This window comes from Musca autumnalis, unplaced genomic scaffold (genome assembly GCF_047663935.1).
Source record: "Musca autumnalis isolate F117 unplaced genomic scaffold, ASM4766393v1 scaffold_3, whole genome shotgun sequence".
Lineage (NCBI taxonomy): Eukaryota > Metazoa > Arthropoda > Insecta > Diptera > Muscidae > Musca > Musca autumnalis.
Genome location: NW_027411866.1, coordinates 28,439,041 through 28,462,734, shown reverse-complemented (window position 1 = coordinate 28,462,734; position 23,694 = coordinate 28,439,041). Strand labels below are relative to the sequence as shown.

At 33.8% G+C, this 23,694-nt stretch overlaps 2 protein-coding genes across 3 annotated transcripts in view; one reads left to right on the top strand and one right to left on the bottom strand.

Moving 5' to 3' along the window:
• Positions 1-23,694, top strand: part of LOC141396772 (ryncolin-4-like) — a 315,108-nt gene that overhangs the window by 148,559 nt on the left and 142,855 nt on the right. The window lies entirely within an intron of this gene.
• Positions 1-23,694, bottom strand: part of LOC141399906 (ryncolin-4-like) — a 43,270-nt gene that overhangs the window by 16,190 nt on the left and 3,386 nt on the right. For both annotated transcript variants that reach the window (XM_073979269.1, XM_073979270.1), the window contains 5 exons: positions 17,612-17,686; positions 16,765-16,827; positions 11,745-11,819; positions 11,564-11,638; positions 11,376-11,501 (listed from right to left, as the gene is read on the bottom strand). In XM_073979269.1, the coding sequence (XP_073835370.1) occupies positions 11,376-11,501; positions 11,564-11,638; positions 11,745-11,819; positions 16,765-16,827; positions 17,612-17,686 (414 nt within the window). The remainder of the gene's footprint in view (positions 1-11,375; positions 11,502-11,563; positions 11,639-11,744; positions 11,820-16,764; positions 16,828-17,611; positions 17,687-23,694) is intronic.

Sequence of the window (23,694 nt, the reverse complement as noted above, 5' to 3'; positions counted from 1 at the left end):
TACAGCCTTAGTTGAAGTCTCGGAGGCAATTAGAGCTGAAATTGATGACAATAAGGTTAGTTTTCTCGTGTTGCTAGATCATTCTAAAGCCTTCGACACTCTTGACCACCACAATTTGTGTTTGAAACTTCGGCATTTGTTCAACTTTTCCTTAACTGCATCAAATCTTATATCGTCATACCTTAGTAATCGTTCCCAATCGGTATACACGGGAGTAAAGATATCAAAACCGTTGCTAGTACTTAAAGGAGTGCCGCAAGGATTCATAATAGGACCACTTTTGTTCTCCATGTATGCAAATGATCTTCCTATTCAGTTAACCTATTGTAAAATCCACATGTATGCAGACGACGCACAGTGTTGCCTCGTGGACAAAAATCAAGAATTGTGATGTTAACTTTTACATATGTTCATGATTTTGTCTTACAGTAAACACATCCCATACAACGAATCTGAAAGAATTTTGTCGATATGTGCATCCATAATGAAGTTATAGCCCTTGAAATATGAAAAATATTTCCCAGGTAATCTAAAGCGGTAATCATATGAAAATTAGACAATTTTTAAAATAACATTTTCTGAAAAGTTTGTTGATCAAATTAAAAGTTTTGGATGGGGATTTGATGGGTGGGCTATAAATATAAAATTTTAGTATAAAAAGTTGACATCAACTGCACGTGGGCAATGTACCGCTATCAAGAAATCAAAATTTAAATTTGATAAAAAAAATTCAAATTCTTATTATTTAGTAGAGATCTTTTGATTGCCACCTATTGCCACCTCGGCTCTTGTTTTCCGTAAATTGGACATCTCTTCCAAATAAAAATGTGCAAAAACTTTCTGCCCATCCCTGCAACCTTCTGAGATATATCTGTTCAGATTTTATTTAACCCCCATATATATCTTTTCCCGATTTAGCTACAACTTGTTCAATTTTGATCGGATAGCCTTAAAATTTAGTACGTATTATTTTCTTAGGCTCCAATAGCTACACAGATTTTCACAAAAATCGGTTTAGATTTGGATATAGCCCCCATATATATCTATCACCGATTTTGCTGTAACTCGGTCAATTTTAATCGAATAGCCTTCAAATTTTATGTGCGATATTTTCTTAGGCCCCTGAATAGATTCACCGATTTTCGATTCGATTTCAATATAGCCCCCATATATATCTTCCCAAGATTTTGCTATAATTCGCTCAATTTTTGATGAATAGCCTTCAAATTTAACATGGGATGTTCCGCAGGCCTCTGTTCAGTTTTACCTTTGACCTAGGTTGATGAATGTTTGCACAAGTACTTATGAGGGCACAGGAATGAAAAAAATCAACTTTGGTCATATCGGTTCAGGTTTGAACATGGCTTCGATATATAATTTCGCCCGATGTCAATCAAGTACGGATAATTACGCCATACTTTCTTATTTAACCAATATCGTTGCGTGTTTAGTGACAATATATATAAGAGCTATATCCAAATCTAAACGGATTTTTGTCAAAATCGGTGGAACTCAAAAAGGCCTTAAGAAATCATCCCATGTTAAATTTGAAGGCTATGTTTCAAAAATTGATCGATTTATAGCAAAATCGGTGAAAGATATATATATCCTATCCTAATCTGTACCGATTTTTGCGAAATCAAATCAAAATCGGTAAAACTGAACAGTGGCCTGAGGAAACATACCATGTTAAATTTGAATAGCCTTCATCAAAAATTGAGGGATTTATAGCAAAATCGAGGAAAGATATATATGATAGCTATATCCAAATCTGAACCGATTTTTACGAAAGTCGGTGAAACTACTCGGGGGCATAAGAATATATTACATATAAAATTTGAAGGCTATTCGATTAAAATTGACCGAGTAATAGCAAAATCGGGGAAAGATATATGGGGGCTATATCCAAATCTGAACCGATATGGACCAAACTTGAACTTTTTCATTCCTATGCCCTTATAAGTACTTGTGCAAAAATTCATCATCCTAGGTCAACTCCTTCTATTTTTGTCCACTTTTGTATGGAAGCGGCAACACTGTGCGACGTGCAAATCTACACAAGCGGCACTGTAAAGTTTACAGTGTAAACCATTGATGCTCAAAATAAAAAAGAGAGTAAAGTAGTGAAAGAATCACAAGAAAGCTTGTATCAGCATTCAGTGGTTGCTAGACCTGTGACCAGAAAACATGTGGCGGGTGTGTGCGATTTTGTTCAGTGTTCCCACTAAAATTATGCGTATATCCATGCACATGTTTACTTGTCGGCTGCTCAACGACGACTGATTGTTATTCTCGCATACGTTCAGCGTTGTCAGTATTGGGGATTTTTCCCCAAATTGGGGAATTTTTATTTGAAATGGGGAAAAAAAATTTCGACTTGGGGAATTGGGAAAATGTTGAGGAAATCTGAAAAATCTTTGGGGATTTTTGGGGAATTTCTTTTTTGACTAATTACTTCAGATTATCTGTAGTGGGATTCTGTAATTGGGATTCATTTTTGCTGTTACCGACAAAAATCGGTAAAATTAAATCGCAAAATTATGACTAAGACATAAAGAAAAGATGGCATCACTGTTTGTTTCAGTAGAGGCTAGCGACTACTTTTTATTCATCGTTAACTTACCGCAAAATTTTTTTAATTATCGAAATTATAAGCATTGTAATTTTACCGACAATTATCGATAACAGCAAAAATGAGTTACAGAATCCCACTACTGATCTTTTTTAATTTCAGCACGTGAATAGTAGTAGCGCACAAATGATATGCATCATATACTAACTGGTCGCAGCTGTAATAATTTATGACAGAACAGTGGGTTGAATTGAAATAACATTTTCCATCATTTCTACTGCGGGGAATTAACTGCAGAAATGATTTCTAGGTTGATGGGCAATGATGGAATTAAACTTTATTTAACATTCATGGCTCCAATTATAAAAGAGATAAATATGCTTAGGCCCGTTATTATATCCTTTTTTGTAGTTAAATGTTAGCTGATATCGGACAGATAACCCGTTTTATATTCCTACAAGTTTGCTTTAATAATAAGTGTCAGATAAATTAAAATCAACTTTGTGTTCCTTTTAAAAGTTAAAGTGCGCCCAAAAACAAGGCAAAATTGAGAGCAAATTCAAATCAACCAATCCGATTTGAGTAAATTTTATGTATACAGACTGTTTTGCTTGAAGTGGAATGGAAGATGTAATAACAAATTCCTGGTAATGCGAACTTTATTCCTTATTTTTCTTAAAGTAAGGTATAACAAAAAGGGATTTTAAAGAAAAGATATAAGAACGGGCCTTAATCTATGTTTTCAAACCGATGCACACTGCTAAAATGCATTTTTCCCTGTGCACTCGAATATTGAAACCATTTATAAAAAAAATTAAGAAGATATTGAAAAAATAGTGGAATCGATCGAAAAAGACTCGGCATATTTACCATGAGGAGCCATGGACCTAGGCTTTAATTTTGACTTGTACTTTTTTTGAGTAAACAATTATTAAAGTTAAAAAGACCAGTGCCGAATATCTTAAACGCTGTTAATACAAATACGCTGTTAATAATAACCGATGCCTACAAATATGCAATTATTAAACTTACAAGCAATTATACCCCAATATTTGCAGCAATTCACAGGGTTAACACAATTTTAGCTCTATACGAACCTTTTTAGAACCAGTTGTCAACAAAAAAAGTCTCCACGATTGTTTAAGAATCGCAATGGAGAAAGTTATCATTCGTAAATTGGAAATGGTATTAAGGCCCGGGCCACACTAAGAGTAATTTCACTGAAATTTTGACATGAAAGTAAAAGAAAATGTAAAAATGCAAAACTGCAGAACACATGAAACCGTGTACACTAGTTTCTTGAAATTATGCATTTTTCCCAAAAAAATGCAAAGTTTCATGTCAAAATTTCATTGAAATTACTCTAGCGTGGGCCGGGACAAAATAGGCTTTCCGTTCCAACAAGTAATTCTTAAAATGCAGTACGAGTTACTAGAATAAATAATCAATTTTCTAACAACTCCATTTGTTATAGAAATTTTGAAAAAGGTACTAAATATGGTACCCTTTGTATTAGGCAAACGGGAAGAGCTAGAATTCTGAAATTTAGAATGAGGGTAACTGATGGAGAGTTAGAAAGTTGTACCAAAGGGTTTTTGGAAATTCGACCTATAAGCGTACGAAAAGTTACTAAATTTGGTACCAATTGTATATTTTGAGCGGATATAGCTACAATCTTCATATTTGGTATGGGAATCAAGGTTGGGAAGTGGTGCTGATATAAGGAAATGATTCTGGAAGTTCGTACTTATGTGTCCGAGTAGTTCTAAATGGTACTAAATTTGTACAATTTGGATTCGGGTGAACGGATAGAGCTGAAAACATGAAATTTGGAATTTAGATTACCGTTGAAGTGTACGATTGAGATATGGGGGTAGTTTTACAAATTCATACTAATGTGTACGAAAAGTACTAAATGGTACCAAATTTGGTACAATTTGGATTTAGATAGACATGGAAACCTGATATTTGGAATTAAGATTACTGATGGAGCGAAGGATTGAGGTAGTTTTGGAAATTCTTACTTATGGGTACGAAAAGTATTAAACGGTACTAAATTTGGTACAAATTGGATTTGGGTGAACGGATAGAGCTGGAAACCTGAAATTTGGAATTTAATTACTTTTGGAGTGTAGGATTGAGTTAGTCTTGGAAATTCGTACTTATGGGTACAGAAAGTACTAAATGGTACTAAATTTAGTACAATTTAAATTTAGTTGAACGGATAGAGTACAATTTAAATTTAGTTGAACGGATAGAGTTGGAATTCTGAAATTTCGAATTAAGGTTACTGATGGAGTGTAGGATTGAGATAGTTTTGGAAATTCATACTTATGGGTACGGAAAGTACTAAATGTACTAAATTTGGTACAATTTGTATTTAGGTGAACGGATAGAGTTGGAATCCTGAAATTTGGAATTAAGATTACTGATGGAGTGTAGGATTGAGGTAGTTTTGGAAATTCGTACTTATGGTTACGGAAAGTACTAAATGTACTAAATTTGGTACAATTTATATTTGGGTGAACGGATAGAGTTGGAATTCTGAAATTTCAAATGAAGGTTACTGTTGGAGTGTAGGATTGAGGAAGTTTTGGAAATTCGAACTTATTTGTACCAAAAGTAATAAATTTGGAACAGTTTGGATTTGGGGGAACGAATAGAGCTGGGATCCTGAAATTTGGAAATAAGATTACTGTTGGACTTAAGGTTACTGTTGGAGTGTGGGGTTGAGGAAATTCGTACTGATGGGTACGATAAGTACTAAATTTGGTACAATTTGGATTTTGGGGAACGAATAGAGCTGGAGTCATGAAGTATGGAATTAAGATTACTGTTGGACTGTAGGATTGAGGTAGTTTCGGAAATTCGTACTTATGGGTAAGGAAAGTACTAAATGTTACTAAGTTTGGTACATTTTGGATTTGGGTGAACAGATAGAGCTGGAATCCTGAAAATTATAGTTAAGATTACTTATGGAGTGTAGCATTGAGGTAGTTTTGGAAATTCGTACTTATGGGTACGGAAAGTACTAAATGGTACTGAATTTGGTACAATTTATATTTGAGTGAACGAATAGAGCTGGAATCCTGAAATTTCGAGTTAAGGTTACTGTTGGACTGTGGGATTGAGGAAGTTTTGGAAATTCGTACTTATGGGTACCAAAAGTACTAAATGGTACTAAATTTGCTACGATTTAAATTTGGGTGGACGGATAGAGGTGGAATCCTGAAATTCGCAATTACTGTTGGAGATAGTTATTGAAATTCGTACTTTCATACGAAAAGTATTAATGTTATTATGAATAGAGGTGGAATTCGGAAATTTGGTATTATAGCCGCTGTTCGGCGGTCCAAATTGTTATTGTGTAAAGGGGTAGAGCTGAAATTGTGAAATTCGGTATTAGTATAGCAGTTGACGTTTAGAGTGGAGATAGAGAGGAAGTTTTGGAAATTCGTACTAATGTATACGAAAAATACTAAATCGCGGTTGGGATATAGTTTTGGATAAAAGGAAGTAATTTTAAAACTTATACATATTATAAGTACTAAATTTGGTACCAGTTTGGTGTTGCATGAAGGGATATACATAGGTGGAATTTCGAATTGTTGTATGAGGGATTGTGTTGGTGTTTATGTACGGATTTTTTGAAATGCATACAAATTCTAAAATTAGGCTGAGGGCTGGATGATTTATTGAGAAATACGAAATGTACTGAATGCTATTAAATTTGACGTTGGTGTAGGAATGAAGATGGAATTATATCATTAGTGCGTGAAAAGTACAAAATTGCAATAAATTTGGTATTGGGCTAAGGAATATAAGTGAAATTCTGATATATTATTGATTTGTCAGTTTCATTGTTAGAGAGGATCGTAAAATAAGTATACTAGAAGTATTAAATAATACTAAATATTGAAGCAATGGTATTGGGTGAATCGATAAATGAAATTTGTTATGAGGATCACTGTTGAGATTGGATCAGAATGTTTATATATCCGCCTTTAAATGTATGAAAGGTTTCTACATGTAATACTATTGACATTTGGTGAACAAATAGAACTAAAACTGTAACATTTGAGCTAAGGTCCTGGATTTTAAAAATTGTACTGAATAATGTACTATTGTTTCTAGGTTAACACGAATTCGGTTTCTAAATAAATAAAAAGTCAAACGTACCTTTTCAACAAAATTGTTTTTATCTTTGTTGTCTGTTCTGAACGTTATAGTAAGTTCATTTGAAATGGTAGATTTATGCGGCTAATGTTTTACAAGAAGATTTTTACATCCTGAGAAAAAAAGGCCTAAAATAAAATGTCTCAAAAATTATATAGGGTAACATCTTCTGAATAATGGTTTTCTACATTTTGATATCAGAAATTCCAAAATTCGGTTGGAAAATGTGGATAGCATTTTCAAAATACCCATACCGTTCTAATAAAACATGGACTGGAATTTAAAATGTAGGCCGCTGTTGAAGTGTAGAGGTCTTTTTTTGAAATTCGAACAAAACGTGGAAGAGCAGTACTTGACAGAAATTAAATATCAATTCAAATAAGTATTAGTACATCAAAATTTTCAGTGTTCTCCATATTAAATATTGTTTATTTGTATATTATTCCTTTTCCGCATACGAAGTAGCGGGCTTTTTGCTAGTATTTAATATTTAAAAGTAACGGTCGCTGCAAAAATGTTTCCTAAATTCTCTTGGAATGTAATAAACTTGGCTACCCTTTTGTTTGCATGTAAATATTAATCATATGGTGTTTACATTTACACAAACATGTATTACTAAGTTTATTAATTTTCTGAAGCAAATTTTAAATTGAGTGGAGTGGGAAAAATGGTATAAAAGTGTATATCGATATTTTTTGCTGTATGAGTAGTAAAAAGTGAGTACTTCAAATATATAAAGGTTCTAGCTGCAGAGGTTTGCAGACGAATGTGTCATTTCTCTTTTTCAGCGACCACCTCACTGAGAGGATACCCCCTTTTTTCACAAATCGTTTTGCGGTGTTGGCTATAGCGCGAAAACGAATGAACCGATCATCATATATTTTTGTGGACTTAATAAGTACCTAATAATCTTGTTTTAAAACGAGAGAATTTTAAAAATATCAATTTTTAAAAAAAATGTGAACAGCGAAAATCAAAATTCGATTTTTTACAAAAAAATTTACCGTTTTTTTACCACTAATCGGTCAAAAAAAATTTTAAAGGAAATTTCTCATATACAAAGACAAGAGTTTGATATATTTAATATGCTCACAAACAATATGAAGACTAAACACCAAATTTCAGTCATATCGGGTGGATATTGAGGCCACAACACTCAAAATACCGAAAATAAGGAGGCACGGTTCTATGGGGGCTATAGGAAGACGAGGACCTATACCGACACATTTCTGGTGGAAGGTTATAAGTCCCCCAACGGCGACTTAATACCAATTTTCAGCCATTTCGGTGTGATAATCAGGCTAAAACATCCAAAATACCGAAAATCGGGAGGTACCGTCCTATGGGGGCTATATGAAGGCGTGGACCTATGCAGACAAATTTCAAGGTGAAGGTATAATGCCCCATACGAAGACTAAATACCAAATTTTAGCTATTTCGGTGCAATAATGAGGCTAAAATCTTCAAAATACCGATAATCGGGAGGTACCGTTGTATGGGGGCTATATCAAAACGTGGACCTAAGCCCACAATTCTCTGTTGGAATGTTTGATACCTCTGCCGAAGACTAACCACAAAATTTGAATACTTTCGGTTGGTCATTGTGTCTAAAACATTCAAAATACCGAAAATCGGGAGGTACGGTTCTATGGGTGTTATATCAAAACGTGGACCGACCAACCCAATTTTTTGTCCTGAAGATTGTAAGTCAATAATACGTGTACCAAAATTGATGCACCTACGACAACTCCTTCTATTTTTGGCCACAGTTAATATGAACTCGCGACATTGTGTGACGTGGACAAATTTTGAGGGAAATTTTTATACTACCAACGAAAAATAAATACCAAATTTCAGCCATTTCTGTGGAATATTGAAACCACAACCTTTAAAATACTGAAAATCGGGAGGTACAGTTGTATGGGATTGGTACCGACAAATTTAAAGGGGAAAGTTGAATATACCAAATTTTAGCCATTTCGGTGGAATATTGAAGCCATAACCTTCAAAATACCGAAAAGGGGGCAATAAGAAGCATGGACATATAACTACAAATTTCAAGTGGAAAGTTTTGCACACCCAACGAAGACTAAACACCATAAACACCATAATACCAGCCATTTCAGTATAATATTGAGGCCACTAACTTCACAAACTTCGATAATAAGGGCACAACCTTGAAAATAGCTAAAATCGTTAGGTAGTGTTCTATGGCAGCTACATGACAAATTCTGGCATATGGTTTTGCATATGCTTATTTTATGCAAATATGTCAAAATATGTAAAACTAGCATGTGTCCGCTACTTTGTTAGCGAAAAGTTTTCATTTATAGAAAATAGGATACAAACAGACATCCGTTTTATTTATTCTAGAATTAATAAAATGAAATTTGAAAAATTTATTCAAATTACAAAATGCGATTCCTAATCTTCCCAATACCAACGGTACAACATTAATACTTTCCGCACCCCTTTGGTCGGTTTTTGTAAGACGATTCCAATTCGTTCGAATTAGAATTTTTTGTTTGTTTGAAAACAAAAATGAGTTTTAAATTTTTTCTCAAAAAAAAAAAAAAGAAAAAAAAAAACACGGAAGGTACATGTTCGAATAAATATGAATTAAAATTATCTCAGTGAAACAGGTCATTCAAGTAGTTTGAATTCAAGAACCATATTTCCATGTTAACCTATTACGCTTAGAGTCACTGGCCTTTATTTAAAAATTTTGTACTATTTATTACTTTTTTGCAGTACGCATTTTCGTGATCTATTCTATCACCCAATACTACATTTAGTAGCATTACCTAAACCCAGATTTTAAATTTCAATTATATTTCTTCATATAATACAAAACGTTTTTTCCAATTCTAAATTTACTGCCTTTCGTACTCTTATAGTACGCATTTCCAAAACCACCTCCACATCTCAACCGTACACACCAACACTGCCACTTATACCAAAATTCAGAATTCAAACTCTATCCGTACACCTTTTGTACTGGGAGTACCATTTACCAAGTTTTTGTATTTTTCGTTTACCTATGGAAAATTTCCCATAATACCAAATTTAAGAATACCCCTACGCCGAGTGACGTGTTAACATATTCCGATTGTACTCAAACTTTGGCAATCTTAAAATCTAACAAAACTAAACACTTTACGTGGGTGCCGCATAAAAAAATGGGACATCGATTTTTTCCCTTTGAGTTAAGACAGTCTAGTACCCATATATGCGAATTTCCAAAATTACCTCCATATCTCAAACCTACACTTCAGCAGTAATCTTAATTCCAAATCTCAGGATTCCGGCCCTATCTGTTCACCCAAATCCAAATTATACCAAATTTATTTATGGGTACGAAAAGTACAAAATGATACTAAGAATTTCCAAAACCTACAACCCAACTATAATCCTTATTCCAAATTTCAGGATTCAAGCTCTATCCGCTCACCCAAATCCAACAGTAATCTTAAATCCAAATCTCAGAATTCCAGCCCTATCTGTTCACCCAAATCCAAATTGTATCTAATTTAGTACCATTTGGTACTTTCTGACACCTTCGGACCAAGACTGACCCTCACCCAAAATGTCAAGATTCTAACTTCAGCCGTTTCGTCTGGGCGTTGACGAATCATAAAGTCAGTCAGTGAGTCAATAAAAATAACAATTAAAAAAAACACTTTACTCTTTTATTAATATAGACAAGCAAAAATTTCTGGTCCTATTTCGCTTTATTTAGTGATAAAACGAGATTCTGTCTAATCAGATTTTCTATACCACTATCCTAACCATACATGCATTTGCATAGGATCCGCTGTCTACTGATCCAGCGGTGCGAAATTAATAATTGGGCCGCCGAGTGCACACATCGGTTAACTCCATAAAACAAAAAGTTGAGAAAAACGATAATGAAATGCATGCTTGCCATTGTATATCTGTACATTTTCTTTCCATTGTTTATTTGTAATTTAAAGCTGTCAATCTGTATTATTCAGGAAAGTTATTTTTAATATAAAAATCATGGCTATATCAACGGCTTCGACACTTCTATTTAAGATTTTGTAATTAGGGTTCACAGTGGTCACTAAACATTTCCACCAAAAATGTTGGACATAGGCCCACGCTTAGATATGGCCCCCATATAACGGTACCCCAAATTTTCAGTATTTTGAGGATAAATGTGCATAAAAATTTTCATACCAAATAACCTGAATTTTGACATTGGAGGTTCTCGGTTGTAATACATCTTCTCCACCAAAAATGTTCAACATAGGCCTAGGTTTTGATATAATCCCCATATAACTGTACCGCATGAGTTTGAGTAATATGAGGATTTAAGCTACTTTTTCGAGGCATTTATCAGCAAGAGTCGCTCGCTGCTAGTCGCAGCTATAATTTGGTTATTCGGAATCTAAGAAGATCTATCCAAAATACTGCGAACTTTATCTTGTTATATCGAGATGGAATGTTATGCTTATCGAGAATAAATTTAGTTCATTTGGTATCCGACTAATATTTCGATCTTATTATGGAGGGTATTGTACAGTGTACAAAGAGTCGCAATATGCCTGCGCCCAATAATAGCAATAATTTGATTTGAAATGGTTGGTAAATTGAAAATACATACTGGCCATTAGCTCCCATTTTAAATTGGTTCACCAATTCCATTTCCTCTGTATGGTCCACTATCTTATTGCTGATACCTTTGATTTGGTCAAACATGTCGTTAATTTTCCACTTCTGTTCATTTTGTCTAAAAATATGGATGCATGAAAAATGTCATTCAAATATCCATATACAATTAATTCTACTCACATTTTTTTGAACTCATCATTCCCTTCTTGAACATGTTTCAGAATTTCATTCAATTGCGTCTCTTGTTCATGTTGTCTGAAAATACAAATATGGGTTTAGAAGAATTTGATATGAAAGGGAAAAATTAAAATTTGAGAAATTAAACAATTTTATTCGAATACCAAATTACAATTCTACTTACACAGTTTTTAACTCAGTTTTAATTTCTTGGAGTTCAGTTAAAATTCCATTCATTTGCTTTTCTTGTTTATTAAGTCTGAAAATACAAATATAGAAAAAATTGTGTGTCCAAAACTTTAAACGTTTTTATCGGATTAATGAAAATTAGAATCTCCAGCACTGGGGTACAGTTTTATGGTATTCAGAAACATTTGTACAACTTGACTCGTTGTTTCATGTTGTTTGAAATATGGATTGAGAAGAATTACATTTGCTTGTTCCAAAATTCAAAAATTTTTCGAATTCCAAATTTTACCAAAGATATACATAAATATAACGACGCAGCAAACCAATCGTACCGACATCGTAACGAAATCGTAACGATATCTTAACGAAAGTTGTATGAAGTGGTTGACATAATTTCGGAACGAAATGTCAGAGCGACATCGGATCGATTTCGGTCCGATTTCGTAATGAAATCTGAAGAAAATCCTTGGGAAATTCGGAAAGGAAATTTCTTTCCGACATTCGTTCCGGAAACCGAACGAAATCGGTACAAAATCTAAACTGTTTCCTCTCCGAAAAATCGTTTAGAAATCGGAACGAAATCTGAACGACTTTGCTTCCGAAATTCTTCAGACACGTCGGACATCAGACATTTGGTTTGCTGGGGAGATACGACATTTCTTGTTATTATTTTTCAGTGAGTTGCGTTGGCATTTAACATAAGGTCTGTACCATAACCCAAAAATTTTTACAAATTCGTACAAATTTTTACTGAATGCTGTTCGATAAACAAAATTATCCAGCAAAAGAGAGCGAGTTTGGAGAGATTTTTGGAGAGTTTTGTGGCTGAGAACTTGCAAACTGTTGCTGGGAAATTTGGAAAATCAACTGACTTTAAATCACTTGTTCAATGTATACAACTCGAAATTTTAACATTTTTGAACAAGAAAGCTTCACAATTGCACTTTTTTAGATGGTGGATAGGAGTAAAACATTAAATAAGTAAACTGCAATTTTAAAATGTATGTTTTTGTTCCGTTTGGTTTAAAATATCAAAAGAAACAAAAACAAATTTCATACATTTTCGGAAAAACCTGACTTTCTTGCAAGTTTTTGCAAAATGTTGTTCGATAACTTTCTGCAATTTTTCTTGACGAGAGAGTAAAATTCACTGAGAGAGTTTGCTGGAACTGACTGAGTAATTATTGCTGGGAAAGTTATGGTACACACCTATGATCAGGCATGTGCTGAATTTCGAATCGATTTGTAATGAAAACGATTTGCCCAAAACGAGTGAATTGTTTTTAGATGTGATGGGATCCGCACCGAATTTCAATTCCACGTTGTTTAAATTTCATAAAATTCCCACACAGAAAAAACGGACTGGTGATCCCTAATCTGCAGTTGAAAGAAAAAAATAGTAAAAAACAAGTAAAACAAGTAAAAAAGCGTTAAGTTCGGCCGGGCCGAACTTTTCATACCCTCCACCATAAAATATTCTGAACTAAAATTGAATAATTAGTTTTCATTCCTGTCCCCAACTTTAAGTGGGTACGTTAAAATGTCAGATAATGTACATAAAATGCTTCATTCGGTAGGCCCTTTTTTATGGTGCCTATATCTATCTATGTATGTTGACAATTTTTGGTGGGCTAGAAATTGGGAAGTACCGTTAAATAGGGCTTATAATAAAACATGGACCTATGTTGACAGTTTTTGATGGGTGTCTTTAATGTCAAATAACTCCTAATTCGGTTAAAAATTGCAGCTAAAATCCTCAAAATACCGAAAATCTGTACACAACGTGGGAACTTCAAATGTCATTAACAGCTAGTTCGGATGTATGTGGGCTATACGAAAATAGGAACTTAAATGATCAATTTTTGTTGCAAAATTTTTGTTGGCTTTTAAATTTCAAATTACAGAAAGTTAGTCCAATATATAAAGCTAAGGTATGGAAAATCGGGAGGTTTGTTTTGGGTCTATACCAAAACATGGACATACGTTCGGTTAAACATTTAAGTAAAATCCCCAAAGTACCGAAAATCGGGAAGTATCGTTATAATGGGGCTATGTTGAAAATTGTTGATGTAGATGTGTGGCGACCACTACAACCTTCAAATGTCAAATTACAGTTAGTTCGGTTAAAAATTGTAGCTAAAATTGCCAAATTACTGAAAATTTGGAGCTATATCCGAACATGGATCTATGTTGACAATTTTTGATGGAGAGGTGTTGTGACCACTAAGAACTTCAAATGTCAAATTACTGCTAGTTCGGTTTAATATTGTAGCTAAAATCATCAAATTACTGAAAATCGGGAGGTACTTTTATATGGGGGCTTTATCAATACATCGACCTTTCTTGACAATTTTTGGTGGAGAGGTGTGGTGACCACTAAGAATTTCAAATGTTCAAATTAGAGATAATTCGGTTAAAACTTGTAGGTAAAATTTTCAAAATACCGAAAATCGGGAGGTACCGTTATATAGGGCTATACCAAAACATGGACCTATGTTCATAATTTTTTCGAATATAAGTTTTTTGGTCACTAAGAATCCTGAATATCAAATTATAGCTAATTCGGTTTAGAAATGTGACTTAAAACGTCAAAATACCTGAAATCGGGCGGTAACGTTATAAGGGGGCTATACCAAAACGGGGACCTATGTCCACAACTTTTGTTATATAATTTTATTTACACTTAAGAACCCTAAATGTCGAATAATAGCTAAATCGGTCTGAAAATGTAGCTAAAAACGTGAAAATACCGTGAATCGGAGGTCAACGTCATATGGAGGCTATACCAAAACGTGGACCGATATAGCCCATCATCGAACTTGACCTGCCTGCAAACAAAAGACGCATTTCCCAAAATTTCAGACAATTTTGGTGGAGAGGTGTGGTGACCACTAAGAACTTAAAATGTCAAATGTTCAAATTACAGCTAATTCGGTTAAAACTTGTAGGTAAAAATCTCAAAATACCGAAAATCGGGAGGTACCGTTATATGGGGCTATATCAAAACATGTACCTATGTTCATATTTTTTTCGAATATAAGTTTTTTGGTCACTAAGAACCCTAAATGTCGATTTATAGCTCTGAAAATGTAACTAAAAACGTCAAAATACCGTAAATCGGGGCGTACCGTCATATGGGGGCTATACCAAAACGTGGACCTATGTCCACAAGTTTTGTTATATATGTTTATTGACACTTAAGAACCCTAAATGTCAAATTATAGCCAAATCGGTCTGAAAATGTAGCTAAAAACATCAAAAAACCGTAAATCGGGGGGCACCGTTATATGGGGGCTATACCAAAACGGGGACCTATGTCCGCAACTTTTGTTATATAAGTTTATTGACACTTAAGAACCCAAAATGTTAAATTATAGCTACATCGGTCTGAAAATGTAGCTAAAAACGTCAAAATACAGTAAATGGGGGGGTACCGTTATATAGGGGGCTATACCAAAGCGTGGACCTATGTCCACAACTTTTGTTATATAAGTTTATTGATACCTAAGAACCCTAAATGTCAAGTTATAGCTAAATCGGTCTGAAAATGTAGCTAAACACGTCAAAATACCGTAAATCGGGGGGTACCGTTATATGGGGGCTATACCAATAACGTGGACCGATATATCCCATCTTCGAACTTGATCTTCCGACGGCTAAATTTTCAGCGAAATCGGTCAACAAATGCGACCTGTATGTTGCGAACGGACGGACGGACGGACGGACATGCATAAATCGACTCAGAAAGTGATTCTATGTATATCCCTAGAAGGAACTATGGGTCTATCTCGCTTCCTTTTGTATGTTACATACAAATGCACTAACACATAATACCCCTTACCACATAGTGGTGTAGGGTATAAAAATAGTCGCCACAAACCACATTATTTACATTATCGTTGTCCATTATTTATTTAATAATTTTTCCCTTTTTTATTTCAATTTATTTTAATAACCAAACGTTTGTTTATGTATGTTTTTGCCAAGTAGTCCGCCACAAAACATTCGAATTTAAATCAGCTGATCAAACTTGCAAGTTCTTACAAGAAAAATTTTCCCAGCAAAAACTTGTAAGCAAAATTCTCCAAAATTCTCTCACTATTGTCTCCAAATTCGCTCTTATTTACTTTACAAGTTTGTTATCGAACACTATTTTTCAAAAGTTTGTGCAAATTTGTACTAACTTTTGGGTTATCGTACAGACCTACTTTTTAGTCTTGGCGATGGTAAAAGCCGAAAAAATGTAATAGCAAATAAAATAAATTTGTGTTCTTGTTTAAATTGGCCTATATGGAAGTTTAGTGTGGAAATTCTTGTCCATTTATATGAGAACTTTAAAAACAGTGCAAACAACATATTAAGCGGATGTCTTCACTAATCTATAGGAAAGAAAAGTAGATATGTACCTATATTGATATGTGTTTTTTTATATCGAAATATCAACTATTTTCGTAACAAAATATACTAAATATAAGGCAAATAAATGTACATTTATCTATTCTATAACAGTGTTTAAATTTCAAGATTTTTTCCTAAAAAATATCAAAATGCATTACATTGTTTATAAATCTACCACAAAAATATGACCGTTTTCAAAACGAGGATTATCGAATTGCATCACACGTCTTTTTGATCAATTTTTCCATAGAACAAAATGAAATATGAAACCGATATCGAAAACAATTCGATATCGGAAAATATACATGCATCACACCTACAATCGTTTTTGACTTGTTTTGAGCACGAAATCGATTTCCATCACATACCTGAATGTTTTGTTTAAAAAGTTTTATACGTTTAGCAATCCAATGTTCAGGAAATTGTTCTTGAATAGATCCTTTAGTTTATAAATTTCAGTCCAGGTACTATTTTTTCAATTTTTCACCCTTTAAAGAGGATTTTCATGTAACATGTATAGGTTGTGTGCTTATATTTTATGTTAAATAAAACTGCATATGCACTTTGGAACTTCTTTATAAATGTATGTACATACATATGTCTTTGATTCTACTTACACAGTTGTAATTTCTTGGTTTTCTTTTAAAATGCCCTCCATTTGCCTTTCTTGTTCATTTAGTCTGAAAATACACATATAGAAGAAATTGTTTGGATTAATGAAAATTAGAATTTCCAGCACAGGGGCACAGTTGTACAGTATTCAGTAAAATTTTTACAACTTTACTAGTTGTTTCATGCTGTTTGAAATATGGATTTAGAAGAATTATATTTGCTTGTTGCAAAATTCAAAAAAATTTTTCGAATTCCTAATTTTACCAAAGACATAAGCCCTTTTCCTTTACGTGCAAGAATCTTCAAGTTTAACCACTTTATATTCGAAAAGCGTTCCTTTACTTCAGACACCATACAATTCATATGGGAGCAGTTTATAACTTTTACTACTTTTGCTGGTTTTACCATTTTCAAAAGTAAAGGAACAGACCAATAAATATAACAAGATGACTATCGAAGATAGTCGAAATATTGGAAAAATAAACAAATAATAAAAAACAAAAATTTATCTGTTTTTTATTTATGACCTCAAGCCAAACGAATAGAAGAAGAAAATAACAAGATACGAAATTTCTTGTTATCATTTTTCAGTGATTTGGGTGGGCGTTTAACATGATGTTATGTTTAAAAAGTTTTATACGTATTAGCAATCCAATGTTCAAGAAAATGGTCTTGAATAGATCCTTTAGTTTATACATTTCATTCCATATACAATTATTTCTATTTTTCACCCTTTAAAGGGGATTTTCATGTAACATATGTATATTGGATGTTAAATAAAACTACATATGCACTTTGGCACTTCTTTATAAATGTATGTATGTACATACATATGTCTTTGATTCTACTTACACATTTTTGAACACAGTTGTAATTTCTTGGTTTTCTTTTAAAATGCCATCCATTTGCTTCTGTTGTTCATTTAGTCTGAAAATACAAATATAGATAAAATTAGGGGTGTCTTTTTACTTACAAATGTTGCTGAAACATTAGGTCTGTACGACGACCCAAAGGTTTGTACAAATTTTTACAAACTTTTACAAAATTCTGTTTTGATTGCTTGAGTTGGAGTATTCCCCCATTGACTCAACTTCATTTATTACCCTCTGTATAAGTTAGATACGTTGGCCTTCAACTTCTCGAGCCCAGTCGATCACGGATGCTGATTGACAGCTCGGGTATCACCTCTACAAGTTCCCATTGCGGAGACCGGAGAGTGTAGATACCAACGGGCGACGGTTGTTGTTGGTTTGCTCATTTTTATACATAGGAGAGACTGTTCTCTCACTGGAATAATTGTAGTTGTATTAGTAATAAACGAAGATCCTCTGCGATCAACACGATCCTCTGCGATCACTAAGATCCTCTGCGATCCACGTGAACCTCTGCGTTCACTTTTGTTTTATCTTTAGAAGCGAAAGCACCAAGGCCACTGCGCCAACTCCAGATTACAAAAGGTAATCTCTTTGTTGTTTCAAAAGAATCACAAATAAACTTCCAGCATATTATTGTATTTTAAACTGATACCGCGAGTGCATTTAATTCATTGCTTTCCTTCCCCCATCATACAGTACACACAAAACTTATTGAAATCGTTGTTGTACTGATTACACTGTGCAACATTTTTAAGGTGATCTTGTGCAAACAATTCGATCTGAGGATTTTTTGAAAGTACAGACCCAAACGACAAGAAGCCCTAGTTGGATTTTGTTGTGTCAGATCCAGCTCGGATTTTATGGTCCCATCTAAGCATGGTTAAATTTTGAGTTTTTAAAGAAATCCGGGGCTATATCTCTGAAACCAATGCGAATCTTCTTCTGACTCCTGAAGCAAATTTGTAGATAAGGACAAGAATAAAATATTTGGAGAAATAATGAACTCGAAAAACTACATTTATTACTTAAAATTTCAAAATATATGCAAAAATTCCACAATTTTTATACATTTCGCACCGTATCTCCAAAACCGTTAATTTTTTCGGAATATTTTCTTTTGGAAAAATATCCCCTGGAATGTAATACACAACTCTTCAGAACATGTCATTGTTGTAAAATGCCTCTATGCCGTTGTTTTCAGTACATTTTTCAATGTCGATTTAATAAAAATGTCAAAAATGTAGTGAAATCCGAAATGCGAGAATTAACTGTTGTGTGAACTGTGCAAGATGGGGCCAATGACAGGTTTTCGAGGCAACAAATCACTGGGGCAAGCTAGACCTTCCAAATTTTGTACAGATGTGGGCTTAGAAACTAATATGCCAAATTTGGTTCATATCGGTTCATATATACATATAGCTGCCGTATATATGTTCGCCCGATTTTAAGCAATTGATGGACCAAACACGCAAATTCTGCCCAATTTTTATGCGATTTGGAAAATACCACGGAATTAGGACCACAAATAAGTTTGCCAAGTTATATTGAAATCGGTTCAGATTTTGATATTGCTCCCATATATATTTTCGCCCGATTTTAGGTATTTGGTGCACCAATCCCGCTATGTATGTCCAATCTTGATGAAATTTGAAATGTGTGACGGATTTTGGTCTAGAAACATTTTTGGCAAATCATATTGAAATCGGTTCAGAATTGGATATAGCTCCCATATATATGTTCGTCCGATTTCAGGAAAATGATTGACCAAGCATGCAAATTCCATCAAATTACAATAAAATTTGGAAAATGTTACGGAATTCGGACAACAAATAAGTTTGTCAAGTTATATTGAAATCGGTTCAGATATAGAAATAGTTCCCCTATATACATATGTTCAAATTTCATGGTTTTGTCTTTGGTTTGTTATAAGTTAATAAAAAAAAGGTTCCAAATTTAGTAAAAATCGGCTAAGATTCCGCCACAAAAGCCAAAGTTTGCGATATCTTTGAAATTATATATTATTATTATTATATACGTCTATTAAATATTCCCAAATCCAATTGGTAACATTAATGGGTTTCCGATTATTCGCCAACCAAAACATAAAAATGTCCATATTTTTAAGTATTACGACATATGAAATCAGATTTTTATGAAAAGGCGCAAATAGGCGCAGCTAATTTTTTCACAAAATGATAGTACACATTAATACCTTTCACCACATATATATAATATCCTAGATCTACCTAGATCTCAAAAGTTATACTCCAGAGAACACGTGGATAACAAAGCAAAATACTCCAAAAAAGACATTACATCTTAACTCAAAAATACATTTACCACACACAACATTTTTATTATTTGTTAACACTATCTTTTTTTGCATACCCATTGAAGAGCTTTCCATGTTTAAAAAATATAAAAATGTTGAAATGTTCTTTTTGGGGCCTAAAATGCTTTCACTACTTATTTATAATGAATGTCGGAAAATGATGCATAAGAAAATATGTCACCATTGCCAGATCAGTATGTCGCTATGTGATGTTACCAGATTGATTTATTTTTTTATTTTTAGTGATTCAGAGTGTTGGCAATCGAAATCCGTTATTATTTTTTTTCAAATTGTTCACTTCAAAAATTGACTTTTTGCCTCGAAAACCTGCTATTGGCCCCATCGTGCTGTGTTTGAAATACGTGTTGTAAAAGATAGCATGCAAAATACCGCTGAAACAACATGAAGTAAGCATTTTAGAGTTTTAGAATGTTCTAAAGAATTGTTGAGAACTTTATTTGGAATATTTTTGCAAAATGTTACTTGATTCAACTCCCAATAGTTTAGCTGATACTAACCAGAATTTCAGCAATTATATACAATTTTCTATATTTTATAGATTTTGATGTCCTAGATGGAGTTTTTCTTATGTGTGGCAAAAGATAAGTTCTACTAGTTTAGGACTACAATATTGCTAAAGACAGCAAGGCCAAATTCATATTCGTTTCTGAGATAAAGGCCTGATAAATGCAAAAAAGTGTAGATTTATCCCGGTTTAGATGAGGGCATAAAATCCGAACTGGATCTGACAGGACAAAACCCTACTATTGTTTCTGTAGTCTAAATATATACTTTCAAAAAATACATACTAGAAGTTGTTTGCATTTTTATCCAATGTCGCGGTGATCATACAAATCAAAATACGTGTTGTTATTTTTGTTTGATTTGCTCCAAGTCAATCGGTCTCACCATAATAACTAACACTCATAACTTCCAAAGAGACTGTTCTCTCACTGGAATAATTGTAGTTGTATTAGTAATAAACGAAGATCCTCTGCGATCCACGTGAACCTCTGCGTTCACTTTTGTTTTATCTCTAGAAGCGAAAGCACCAAGGCCTCTGCGCCAACTCCAGATTACAAAAGGTAATCTCTTTGTTATTTGAAAAGAATCACAAATAAACTTCCAGCATATTATTATTTTTTAAACTGATACTGCTTGTGTTTTTATTTCTTTGGTTCTTTTCTCCCTCCACTGCTCATCATATACGGTAACTGAGAAACATACCTATGGATCACCCCTCCCTCACCACAACATTTTATCCTATCGAACTGGAGAATTTGTTGTTGCCCAATTAAACACCCTCTATTACAGAGAGTAATGTTTTTTCAAAACGAACTGACACGTGTTTTGCAAAATTTTACTGATCGCTACCAATATCATGATTTTATCCCGGCGAAGGGAATTATCAATTGGCTTCTCAGTTTTTGAAATGATGCCTTTTTAGCGAAAAACCGAAGTCTTTAAGTGTCTAGTATTCTCATATGAATGAGAATAACACTCACTTTTCGGCTTTTCCAAAAGAAACACCAAAATCAAAATATTCTGCAACATGTCAGCATTTTGTTCGATAACAAACTTGTAAAGTAAAAGAGAGCGAATTTGGAGAGAATTTTGGAGAGTTTTGGGGACTTTTGTTACTGAGAACTTACAAGTTTTTGCAAGCAAAATTTTCCTTGTAAGAATTTGCAAGTTTTATCAGCTGATTCGAATGTTTTGTGGCGGACTTTGCAATTCTTGGCACAAACATACACAAACATTTGGTCATTAAAATAATTACGAGATAAAAAGAAGAGAAGAGATAACTAAATAAATTATGGAAAAAGACTTATTTTGTAGTTCGTAGCAAAAAGCGGCGCATCCATGGTGTAGAAGGAACACTATGTGGACTGCCATCCGTTAATTTATGATATGGAAAGAGAATTATTTTTGTAGCAATGGATAATAAAATCATTTTCGTAAACAACCTTCGATTGTTAAATTAAAGCAACTTGACCAAAAATCATGAAATTTTAAACTGTTGTGAAAGGTTACGTAAAGCTATTTTAAAGGTTCTTAGTTGATTTTTTATTAATTACACTGTGAACACAAATTTTGGGGAAGAGATAATTCCTTTTGGAGATGAAAGCTCTTGGTGAATATATTAAGAACCCCAAAGGACAGATCCGCCGTGAGTCGAACTTTCGCGTTATGGCGTGATGAATATTTTGCTGGAGACCCTATAAGCCCTCAAGAATTAGCGTTATATCTTCGTTCAGTGTTGCTATAGCTTATTTTTGAGATGACATGTCTGCAGTCAAATCGAATGAGCATTATTTTCGTAGAGCACTTCGACCTTCTAACTCGCTTCCTTCCATGTCCTTTTCGTCTTTTATTTTAAGAGGCGCTATAAAAGTACCACAAGATGAGGTTTTTCAGCTTCGAAATGTTCTGCAAAAATGTCGCTCAGAAAATTTTTATTTATTTATTTACTTTTATTGACAACTAATCGATTTTGTCGCGTTTTCATAGTCAATTTTTACATTTACCCCTGTTTGCTCAGAAAAAAATGTGTTTTGTGTTTTTGTACGTTCTGTAACGAATATACAAAAAACAAAATATAGTATTTTTTGAACAAAAACAGGGTAAATGCACAAAACGACCACGAAAACGCGACAAAATCGATTAGTTGTCAATGAGAGCCTTACCTAAAATTTTCTAAGCGACATTTCGAAGCTGAAAAACGTCATCTTGTGGTACTTTTATAGCGGCTCTTAAGGTCGAAGTGCTTAGAAGGTCGAAGTGTTCTACGAAAATAATCCTCAATCGTTTTGACTGAAGACATGACATCTCAAAAACAAGTAAGAAAAGCGTTAAGTTCGGCCAGGCCGAACTTTTTATACCCTCGACCACGAACTGTATTGAAGTGAATAGGAACAATTCGTTTTATTTCGTTTATGAAAGTACTAAACTCTTTCTTTTATTTCAGGAGTAGTACATATATCTCAACTGATAATACTCCCTTCAAAAATTGGGCAAAACCGTCTAAACCTAAACCTGGATATTCTGGATTTTGATAGTTAACAACATCGGGAGCACCGTTCTATGGAGACTGTACAAAACGTTAACCTATACCGATACATTTCTGGAGGAAAGTTTCGTAACTCCAGCGAAGACTAAATGCCAAATTTCAGTTATTCCCATTGAATATTGAGGCTAAAACTTTCAAAATACCGGAAATTGGGAGGGATCTTTCTAAGGGGGGTATATAAAAACATGGAACAATACCGGAAATTTTCAGGTGCGAAGTTTTAAACCACCAACGGAGATAAAATATTAAATTTCATCCGTTTCGATGGGATATTGATGACACAACCTTAAAATACCGAAAATCGGGAAGTACGTTTCTATGGGTGTTATTTGAAGAAAAGGGCTTCTTCTGCAATATTTTTTTTACACCCATGGCAATTTAAATACTAAATTTCTGTCATATCGGAGGTATATCGAGGCCACTACTTTCAAAATACCGTAAATCGGAAGGTACGGTCCTATGGGGGTATTTGAGGACGTCGTCCTATACCGGCACATTTCGGATGCAATGTTTCATACCTCTATCGAAAACTTAATACCAAATCTGAGCTATTTTGGTGGAGAACGAGCTATATGTAGAAAATCGGGAGGTACCGTTCTATGGGGGCTATATGAAGACATGCACCTATACCAACAAATTTTAGGTGGGAAGTTTTATA